Genomic DNA, 10,678 nt, shown 5'->3' with positions numbered 1-10,678 from the left:
GGAGGCGGCGCTGCCCCTCCCGGCCTCACCCCGAGAGGGGCAGAGCCCCGAGATTGACCCGAGATTGACCCGAGGTTGACCCGAGGTGACCCGAGGCTAGGTGACGCTCCATTCTGAGCCGGAGATCACCGACGCAGACGGCGCGCCCGCACCCGGCCGGCGCTGATGAAACATCTCATGCCAACTCAACAGCTGGTGAGGAGCAGGCGCGCCCTACCTGACCACCGACACGCTGCACTGCACGGGCGAAGTCTGCGCGGGGCGCGGCGAGGTCTGGATGCGACACTAACCAGCCACTCGAGACTCACCAACGACTCCTACTTGAACAGGCGCGGCGAGGTCTGGATGCGAGGCAACAACCTGTCGGCGTGGTGCTGCAGGGCGGAGGAGCCCACCGCCTCCATCGGTGGAGTGGTTCATTCATGCCTCCCTCAGGTCGGCTACTACAAGATGGCGGAGCTCACCGCCTCCGAGTACACGCCCGACGGCTGGTTCAAGTCTGGCGACAGCTTGACCTCGCGCCGGGCGGTGAACGGCGTCTCTTCACAGGCGTGGGCTGTGAACAGGTCGGGCGACATCGGGCTGCTCACGCCGGGCGGCGCGCTCAAGATCGTCGACCGCAAGAAGAATCTGGCGCGCCTGCGGAGGCGGGGCGAGGCACGTGGTCTCAGTGCTCGCTCCGTCATTGCGGCTGGTTGGTGAGGACAGGTGAAGCTCAAGGGCGGCGAGTACGTGGCGCTCGAGAAGATGAACACGGCGTGGAGCAGCTCCCCCCTCCTCGAGGCGGAGGCGCTTGAGTCGTTCACCGAGCCATTCTTGCACTCGTCAGGCCTACAACAATTCTCCTTTCGTCGAGGTGGAGGCGGGGGGCGTCTGCTGCTTCGCCGACCACACGCTCGACCGCTCGGTGCCGCTCGCGCACGCCACGGAGGTCGCTGAGATGGCGCGAGAGGACGCGAGGCATGCGGTGGGGTAGGTCGCGCTGGCGCAAGTCAAGGAGAAGGCGCTGGTCGAGGCGGCCAAGGGAGTCGGCATCGAGGGCGAGCCGAAGGAGCTCGCCGCCAACCCGGAGGTGCAGGCGCTCGTCGTCGCGTCCTTCAAGGAGGAGGCCAAGAAGGCTACCCTCGCCGCGCTCTCGAGGCTGGGGGCTGGCTGCTCCTCCTTCAGAGAGAGCTGGTCCTTGGTCAGGCTGGCCTCACCGCGCTCGAGACGGTGATCGCCGTCTACCCGCTCGTCGGAGACCCGTGGAGCCCGGAGAACGGCTGCCTGACGGCCAGATCTAGCCGAGATCCAGCCGAGATCCAGCCGAGATATAGCCCGGAGAACGGCTGCCTGGCGGCAATGCAAGAGGGGGGCCTGCCGAGCGGGTCGGGTGTGGACAGCGTCTCTTCTAGCGTCTCTTCAAAGCGCCTCTTCACATCCTCTTCACAGCGCCCATCCGCGAGCAGGCGACGCAGAAGCTCGTGCCGAAGAAGTGCTTCGCGCACAACGCAAAGGAGCTCGAGGTCGTCAAGAAGAAGGGTATCCGCTGAGTCGGATGGCGGGCGCGGAGAAGGCGCGGTGACGGCGTCGCGGGTGAGGCGGCGAGGTGTGGGGCGGGAGAGGGGGCATGCGCTCGACGCTCTCGGCGCGAGTCGAGAGCTGTGCGAGCGGAGGGAGACCTCAGCGCACTGCCTTCGCTCCGCCTGTCAAAAAGGGCGGGCGACGGAGGCAGCACACCTTGTGGGGGAGGCCCAGCGGAGCTCTGTGATGGTGTAGTACACATTCGAGATGTATTGTTCATTTAACGCCCGGTTCCGGTTGCCGCTCGTCCGTCGTGAGCGACTGTTGGAGGGACGCTAGGAGGGACGGAGAGAGCGGGGAGAGCCCTCCGCGGCGCGGGCATGGGCTCGGGGTGGCCGACTACACGGTGAGCCATAGAGCCATACGGAGACCTTGCAGTAAACCTTTTCCTTCTAAGCAGGGCTACACAATGACCCCATAGTGTGGGGGTGTTCCTGGCGAGTTGCGATGAGTAGGATTAGATTAGCCAATGTTATTTTGAAGTTCATATATGAAAATACCAACTTGCCTATGTGCACGTCTCCGCGGCGGTGGCCCGGAGGCGGCCCGGCGGAGCGGTCAGAGCAGCACTGCGCCGGCCGGCGATCGACCCTCGACTATAACACGGGCTCTATTGAACGGCCTCAAGGTGCTCTCTAGGGCTGCCCTATTCCGCTCGCCCGGCTACGTCGCCGGGCGTCGAAGGAAAAGGTTTCGCTCGGCACGGCGTCGGAGAGCAAACTTCGGCGTTCGTCCTATAGCAGGGGGGGGAATGCTGGACGCACGTCGGCAAGTGGGCTGCATGTCAGGCGGGCTGCTGCAAAAAAAGCTGGGCCCTCTCGGCGCTCGCTCTCGCGCTCTTCATCACGGCGTTGCCCCCTCCCTCCCGCGCCGACGTTGGTCAGCCCGACCACGACAACGTCAGCGCCGCCGGCCTGCAACTCTAGGCGCCGTTGAATGAGCACGAGAGCCGGTGTGCAACGGCGGCGCGGGCGATGTAGCCCAAGGTGGCGGCGGCGGCGGAGGGGGCGGCGGCGGAGGGGGCGGCGGCGACGGCGGCGATGGCCGCGGGGTCGGCCCGCCCGCCTTTGCTGCTGGTGCTGTGGGCATCATCACAGCTCAACCTGAAGTCAAGGTGCAGAAGCTTCAGTGGGCACTTTTCGCATCCTTTGCCACGTATATGGCGCTGCGGACCGGTCTACCGCCCCGCCCCTGATCGTGTTCTCTTCCTCGACTCGACCTTCCGCGACCTTCTTCGACTCTCGACCTGATGCTGAGTTTCCGCACCAGCGCAGCTCAGTGGCAGTGTGCGACCAGGGCCAGTGGTAGACAGTCACGACGTGCGTCAGGCTGCTCTCTCTGAGCGATGACACTAGCAGGAGCATTGTCAGTGTCATCGGAGTCACTTGTATTTACGACGCCGCCACGCTCGCAAGGGCTGCCTAAGCGCCTAAGCACCCTAAGCACCCCCCGCTTAGGCCGCATAGGCGCTTAGGCGAGCGACGGCCGGCTGCCCGGGGCTGGCGTGCCTCCGCCGTGGGGTGAGCGCCTGGGAGAGCCACTCTGCAAGTGGTGTGTGAGTGTGTAGCCTTTAGCGTGCAGTCGGCCGGGTAGATATAAAGTACCTGCCGTGCACATACGTCAGTACGTGGCTGGGTCGACAGCGATTGTAGGAAAATTGGGGACCAAATCACGGTCGCGGCCTTCCGACTCGCGCCTCCGCCTCACTGGCACTATTGTAGCCCTGGCCGGTGCGCGTGCGGAGTTGAAGTTCCGGAGTGAAAATTCGAACGCGTTCTCTCACGGTGACCAAAAAATGTCCACCTCAGAGCACGTGGCGGGACCGGCTTCGACCTGTTCGGGCCGGACCCCACCCCCATGGAGGACCTTTGAGGCCCTCCCCAGTCTCACCCCACCTTACCTCTGCCCCCCCCTCCCCCCATCCCTCTGCCTCCCATAGGGCAGGATAGCACTAGCATATGCGCCTAGTGCGCACACTGGGCCCACATAGATGTGACCCGCCCGCTCGAGTGCGGCGTCCGGATGCTAGTGCTTGAGAAGACACCACAAACGCGGCACGGCCCGTTTTGGATGTCTGCGGAGATTCTGTCTTAGCACACACAGTGAGTCATTCGGAGTCATTCGATGGCCAGAGTGCGATTGTGTGTGTGCGGGAGTTGGTTTGTCGGGAGGGAGGGGCAGGCTGCTCACCCACGTGCACCGGGCCAGTGCTTGCACTTTGAATGCCGTGGGGCTCCTGCCCGTGTCCGGGCGTGGAGATGCGAGGGTCGCCCCCCCTTGCCCCACCACTTTGTGTGTGTGGAGAAATCTACCTTACCTTACCTTACCTCCGGAGGCAGGCCGCCGCACGCCGGCGACACAGCTCCAGCTGTCAAACTGACCCGCAGCTCCTCTCAGAGCGGGAACTGTGACGAAAGTTGACTGAGGCGGTTGTCAGGAATCATCATACGGATCACATGGTGACTCTCTCATGACGGGAGACCGCCCGACCACTCCTGGGTGGCACTGCCACCGGTGTCGCTCGACGTCCTGTCGACAGCGTGCCGACAGCGACACAGACCATGTGGGACGCGTCGAGTATCGACCTCTACTGCTTACCCAGCCTTCGAGTGTATCCTGGCTGTGGTCCCACACCCACTGGTGTCCATCTCAGAGACCGCAGGAGGTCATGAGGGTCGATGGGAGTGCCAACCCCACAATGCCTAAAGACCCAGCCCAGTATTTTTTGAGTATTGAGATATCTCCACACACGAGAAAACACAATACCCAATACGTATACACACACCTATGTCCGCTACTTCTGAGACGCACAAGGCTCTGCACTCGCCTCGCTCGCAAGGTCGCCCACCACATAAGCAGGCCCGGCGTCAGCCAGGGCGACAACCGCGGTAGTTGGTGGCAGCTTCACTCGCTCTCTCTGCACGAGCGGCTCGAACTCCGGAGAGTAGTGAGGGAAGAAGAGGTGGTCGGGGGCCAAGCTCATTGCATCTAGCGTCTCCGCAGACCACTCCACGCCGGGAACGACGTCGGGGTCGTCCCACCCCTTCCAGAAGGCCGTCTCGATTGACTCACCAGCGACGATGGAGCCTGCCGACTGTCCGACATAGAGCACGCCCTCGGCGACTCGCTGCTGGACGAGGTCGGCGCAGCCAGAAGAGCGCATGTGGTGCCAGAGGTAAAAGGTGTTACCACCCGTCACCCAGACACAGCTCGCGCCTTGGAGCGACGTGCGCACGCGATCGCCGTCGTCGCGAGCACAGCAGAGGCAGTCAATCTCGACGTGGCTGTCTATGAGCGCACTCAGCTCCGCCTCGAGGAGCCGCGCCTTCTTCCGCGCGTCTGCCCAGCGGCGTCGGCGAAGCTCACCTGGCGAGCGCGAGGAGGGTGCGCGCGAGGATGGAGCCATCGCCGCTGTCACGAGCATGGTCACGGCGAAACCCTGCGGGCCAGCCGGCTGCGCGTCCTTGGCCATTCTCCTGAAAGCTGCGGCCAGCGCCGGTGTGGACAAGCCGGCCGATGTTAAAAGCAGACGCGGCTGTGCTGCTATGGCCGCTAGACTGAAGAGTGGAGTGAGCATCGAGCACACACACACGCCCGCGCGAAAAAAGAAAGCGCGGGGGGAGGAACAGAGAGGCACAAGGATCGGCGAAACTCGGCAAACGAACGAGAGGGGTAGCGAGGGGCGAAACGTCTCCGCCGCTTATCCTGCCGACCGCTCTCCAAACAGCCGCGATCGGGCCCCGCGAGTGAGGCTGCCCACCGCACTCCTAGTGCCACAGGGCATGCCTCGCAACGCGCGCAAGGTGGTGCCCGATCCGGGTCTCGACAGCCCGATCAAGGAAATGCCGCTGGATGACGCGCTCCAGACCTCGGCGACGCGTTCCTTCTTTGGCTCCTTATTCTACTTTGCGACGGCGTGGGACGTTGTGCTGGTCACTTGCGGCTGCGTGTTCAAGCTAGTCTTTGGCGTGCTGCAGATTCTCATTCTCATCATCTTTGCCGAGTTTTTTGACATGCGACTCAACACGCCACAGGGGTTTCGCGACCTGGGCCTGCACATCTTCGTCTCCATGTGCTATTTTGGTGCCGCGACGGCCGGCACGGAAATGGCCGCCTCAATCGCGCTTGAGTGGGCCAAGCATCGCCAGATTACGGCGTGGAAGAAGGCGTACCTCAAGTCCATCCTCAGACAGGATGTCGGTTGGTACGACGTGAACCGGCCGCAGGAGCTGTCGACGCGGATGGGCGAGGCTCTCGTACACATTGAGAAGGGGCTGCACTCTTCCAACGGCAACCTCTTCTCTAATGGAGGCCAGTTCATCGGCGGGCTGGTGATAGCAGTCTACTACTCGTGGGACATTGCGCTGGTGACGCTCGCCATCGCCATGCTCACCTTCGTGCCCTCCGTCTCGCTCCTCCTGTCCTTCCTCGACCGGCGCACCAAGCTCCTCGCCGACGCCTACTCGGGCGCAGGCGGGGTCGCATCCGAGGTCCTATCGTCGATCCGCACAGTCGCCTCTCTCGGCCTCGAGCACCACTCACTTGCGCGGTACGACGTCCACATTGAGTCCGCCGAGTCGGGCTCGATCCGCCTCTCCAACAAGATCTTCCTCGCCGTTTCGACCATGAATGCATCGATGTTTTACGTGATGTCGGTCGGCGTCCTATTTGCGCTCTGGAAGCTCGTGTCCGAGTACCGCGGCACCACCTTTCCTTACACGTACGCGCCCACTCAAGCGCAGTACTGCGCTCACGTTTGCGACCCCTACGACCCGGTGCAGCTCGACGCATTTTCCCTGCTCGACCCGACCCAGGCTACGCTCTCATGCTCCGAGCGTGGACCAAACCTCACCCCCTTCCTGATGACGTGCAACACGGGCGACACCATCCTGTACGCGGACGGCAACGCGACTATCGGTCTGTGGACCGACCAGCTCCTCTCCAACCTGACCGCCGAGGAGAGGCGCAGCTCCTTCGAGGAGCAGTTCGCCACCGCCGGCTCGAGCCCCGCCTGCGCAGTGACCCTCGCCGTAATCTACATCGCCACGCAGGCCATCTTTCAGGGCGTCATGGGCGCCTCGCAGATCGCAGCGCCCATCACAGCACTCACCAAGGGTGTGACAGCCTGCCGAGACGTGCTCGCCGTGATTGAGCGCGAGCCTCCCATCGACTCGTTCGCTGACAAGGGCGTTGTTGTCCAGCGCTTCGCCGGCGAGATCGAGGTGCGGGGCGTGGTCTTCGCATACCCATCGGCGCCAGCCGTGCACGTGTGCAATGGGTACTCCCTTCACGTCCCGGCCGGCTCCTCGTGTGCGCTCGTCGGGCCGTCGGGGTCCGGCAAGTCGACTCTTATCCAGCTGCTCGAGCGCTACTACGATCCGCTCTCGGGCGAGGTGCTCATCGATGGCATCGACGTCAGGACGATGAACGTCAAGGCGCTGCGGAAGCAGATCGGGCTGGTCGGGCAGGAGCCGATGCTCTTCATGGGCACCGTTAGCGAGAATATCGCGCTCGGCAAGGATGACGCTACGCGCGAAGAGATCGAGGCAGCGGCGCGCACAGCAAACGCGCACGGCTTCATCACGCGAAGTCTGGCGAAGGGCTTTGGTACACAGGTCGGGCTCGGAGGCGGCAAGCTCTCGGGCGGCCAGAAACAGCGTATCGCCATTGCAAGAGCGATCATCAAGAAGCCGTCCATCCTGCTGCTTGACGAAGCCACGTCAGCGCTCGACAATGCGAGCGAGAGAGTCGTGCAGGCTGCGCTCGAGGACATCATGTCGCAGAGCCGCTTCACTTCGGTGACGGTGGCCCACCGGCTCTCAACCATCAAGCACTGCGACAAGATCGCGGTGGTGCAAAAGGGGTCGATCGTCGAGGAGGGCACCTACGATGAGCTGCTTGCCAAGGGCGAGGGCGGCGTCTTCTTTGGCCTCGCGGCCAAGCAGCAGGAGAATCAGGAGAGGGATACCGAGACAATGTCGCGGGCTTCGGCGTCGGTCAGGGACAGCTCGACCGCGCAATCACCCGAGGATAAGCAGGCCTGCGAGGACGGCGAGCAAACAGGTAGTGGGGCGGAGGAGGAGACGGACGCCGGCTCTGCAGCGAGCAAGACGAAGTCGAAGAAACAGGGCCCCGACCCGATGCTGCGGCTGATGCGGATGGCGCCCGCCGGCGACGGCAAGCTGTACGGAATCGGACTCGTCTGCTCTGCCATCACGGGTGTAGGGAAGGGCTTCTTCGGCCTGCTCTTCATGCGCTCGCTGACAGCACTCGCTTCCGTGAACCCCGACACCGTCCAGTCCGAAGCGACGATGTGGGCCCTAATCTTCCTGGGCGCTGGTCTCGCCATGCACTGCTGTGAGCTTATCTTCATGGCCACCCTCGGCGTCGCGGGCGAGCACCTCGTGAAGGCGCTCCGACACCACTGCATGCTCAAGCTGCTCCAGATGGAGATTGGCTACTTTGATGACGACGCCAACTCGACGGGCGCGCTGACCGAGTTCCTGGGTCAAAAGGTGGCGCTGGTGCAAGGGGTCGTCGGCGAGAGGCTTGGAACCATGGCGCAGTCCATCACCATGATGGTCTCGGTCGTGTTTACAATGTTTTACTGGGGCGACTGGCGCGTGACCCTCGTCGTGCTGGGCTGCTTCCCTATCATGGGGGCCGCCATGGCGGTGGCCATGGCCGCGATGATGCCCATGGACGCCGGAAAGCAGGGCAAGAAGGACAAGGACGCCGACGTCAAGCGGTCTGCCGGGTCGATGGTGGGGGAGGTGGTGCTCGGGATCCGGACGGTCGCCTCCTTCAACGCAGAGATCAAGTTCTACAGCGACTACTGCACGCAGATGGATGAGATGCTCAACGCGGGCAAGAAGCGCGCCCTCTACGGCGGCTCTACGTCGGGCCTCGCCTTTGGCACCATCTTCCTCATCTTTGGCGTGCAGCTCTACTACGGGATGTGGCTCGCGTCGGTCGGTGCGCTATTTCAGTTTGAGCTGACGGTGGACGCCACAGGGTGCATCGAGACTGATGTGACCGTCTACATGGACAAGATCATGGTCCCAATGATGGTGCGCTGTCCCGCTGTCGCCTAGCCTCCTCTGCACCCGACGCCTCGCCCCAACACGGCCGGCCCCTCCCTCCGGCAGGCGATGATGATGGTCATGATGCAGATGTCGTCGATGGCCATGATGGCCTCCGACGCAGGTGCCGCCACAGAAGCAGCCAAGGAGCTCCTCTCACGCTTTGACCGCGTCTCGCGCATCGACCCCACCTCGGAGGATGGTGCGCGGCTGCCGTCTGTTAGCGGCGAAATCTCTGTGCGAAGTGTGGTCTTTTCGTACCCGACGGCGCTCGACCGCCCGGCCTGCCGCGGCTACTCGCTCGAGATTGCGGCGGGCCAGGTGGTCGCGTTGTGCGGCCCGTCGGGCTCGGGAAAGAGCACGCTGATTGCCCTTATCCAGCGCTTCTACGACCCACAAGTGGGTAGTCTGCTGCTGGACGGAGTCGACATCCGAACACTCAACCTGCGGTGGCTTCGGCAGCAGATTGGGATGGTTGGGCAGGAGCCGGTGCTCTTCGAGGGCACGGTCGCAGAGAATGTTGGTTACGGCAAAGAGGGCGTTGATCAAAGCGAGATTGAAGAAGCGGCTCGCGCCGCGAATGCCCACAGCTTCATCACGCGCGACCTCGGCGCGGGCTACAGCACACAGGTGGGCTTGCGCGGCGGGAAGCTGTCGGGCGGGCAAAAGCAGCGCATCGCGATCGCGCGCGCCCTCGTGCGCAAGCCCGCCATCATGCTGCTTGACGAAGCGACGAGCGCCCTCGACAACGAGAGTGAGAGGGTGGTGCAGAAGGCACTTGACGAACTCATGTCGAAGCACAGGCGCACGACCGTCACCATCGCCCATCGCCTCTCCACCATCCGTAGCGCTGACAAAATCGCTGTCGTCAAGGGGGGGAGGGTGGTCGAGCATGGCTCGCACGAGGAGCTGCTGCAGATTGGGCCCTCGGGCGTGTACTTTGAGCTGATCTCGGCGGGCACAAGCTGATAGATCTCCTTGTGACACAGTGTGACTGTGTTTTGGCGCGCGGGTGAGGCTGAGGCCACACCGTGAGGGGCATATGCGCCGTCGCCCCGCGAGCCGCGTCTGCCGTCTCGCGGGCTCCGGGGCGCGGGGTCACTCGACACGCAAATAAATAAACCCAACCCGAGCGCACAGGTACAGCTACAGGTACCTCGAGACAGGGGCGTACAGGTACGGAGAGAGAAGAACTGGCTTTGAAACTCTCCGTGTCCGAGAGGAGAGGAGAGACATGTGAGGAGAGAGCGCGAGAGGCGATCCACCGATAGCAGGATAGCACGACACCCACAGAGCGCAGAGAGACCCGGGAGAACTCTGTCATCTCTGAACTGAGAGAACCAGAGAAGATGCAAGATCTAGATCTCACGAGGGGGGCTAGTTCCAGTTCACTCTCTGACACGCTAATCTTGAAAACGTCCAACACGGAGCTCCGTGTTGCTTCCAGCGCCCTCCCCGCCCCGCGCTCCCTGCGGCCATGCCCATGGCCGATGATCCTAGTATGGGAGGTCATCGGGCTACCGCGAGAGCGACCCAGCTCGTCGACATCGTCCGATGATGGTGCCTCAAAGTCAGCCTTCGGAGGCTATCGTGGGGTCGAGCCGGCAGTAGCCGTGACATGTGGTTCCACCACCCCTCGTAGGCTTTGCCTCTGATCGCCACCGTTCCCAGGCTGCCTAATGGGATGGAAAGGAAGGCTGGGCGAGCGTATAGAAGCGTGCTCGACCTCGTCGTGGCAACCTGCACGGCAGCGCTGGCAGGCGCGATGAGCGTCGTGCCACCTGACCCGAGACGGGTCGCAGGCGTCGTACCGAGCGCGTCGAGACCGTGTCCTGATGTGATCTGCACGGGTGATCACGTCGGCGTCAAAGGAGCGACGTGCGACCTGTCAGAGCTTGATCTCCGATCTCAGCGGCGTCGAGTCGTCTCCGGCGCGCGACTAAGGTACATCCCCAGGACGCGCAGAGGCAGCTGCGATCGGGGATAGTGCACTGACAGGTCGCACGTCGCACCTTTGAGGCGGAGGTGACCAC

The 10,678-nt window shown here is 63.4% G+C and overlaps 3 protein-coding genes across 3 annotated transcripts in view; 2 read left to right on the top strand and 1 right to left on the bottom strand.

The window, feature by feature from the left end:
- The window catches only part of EMIHUDRAFT_469801 (long chain acyl-CoA synthetase), a 4,492-nt gene extending 2,686 nt beyond the window's left edge, over positions 1–1,806 (top strand). The window contains exons 14-23 of the mRNA XM_005773816.1: positions 99–140; positions 207–271; positions 340–366; positions 436–497; positions 567–633; positions 709–756; positions 830–907; positions 977–1,117; positions 1,189–1,272; positions 1,449–1,806. Coding sequence (XP_005773873.1) covers positions 99–140; positions 207–271; positions 340–366; positions 436–497; positions 567–633; positions 709–756; positions 830–907; positions 977–1,117; positions 1,189–1,272; positions 1,449–1,532 — 698 coding nt within the window. The 3' untranslated portion in view covers positions 1,533–1,806. The remainder of the gene's footprint in view (positions 1–98; positions 141–206; positions 272–339; positions 367–435; positions 498–566; positions 634–708; positions 757–829; positions 908–976; positions 1,118–1,188; positions 1,273–1,448) is intronic.
- A 2,509-nt stretch (positions 1,807–4,315) lies between these two features.
- Positions 4,316–4,824, bottom strand: EMIHUDRAFT_444465 (hypothetical protein). Its single transcript, XM_005773815.1, has one exon. It carries the CDS (start codon positions 4,724–4,726, stop codon positions 4,358–4,360), a length of 369 nt encoding a protein of 122 aa, XP_005773872.1. The 5' UTR covers positions 4,727–4,824; the 3' UTR covers positions 4,316–4,357.
- A 581-nt stretch (positions 4,825–5,405) lies between these two features.
- On the top strand, positions 5,406–9,614 carry EMIHUDRAFT_74910 (putative ABC transporter; the record flags this gene model as incomplete). The annotated part of the gene is made up of 3 exons (XM_005773814.1): positions 5,406–6,283; positions 6,569–8,648; positions 8,712–9,614. The coding sequence occupies 3 exons, from the start codon at positions 5,406–5,408 to the stop codon at positions 9,612–9,614; spliced, it is 3,861 nt and encodes a 1,286-aa protein (XP_005773871.1).
- Between the last annotated feature and the right edge of the window lie 1,064 nt (positions 9,615–10,678).

This window comes from Emiliania huxleyi (assembly GCF_000372725.1).
Source record: "Emiliania huxleyi CCMP1516 unplaced genomic scaffold EMIHUscaffold_326, whole genome shotgun sequence".
Taxonomy (NCBI): domain Eukaryota; phylum Haptophyta; order Isochrysidales; family Noelaerhabdaceae; genus Emiliania; species Emiliania huxleyi.
This window is presented reverse-complemented; position numbering and strand designations above follow the sequence as displayed.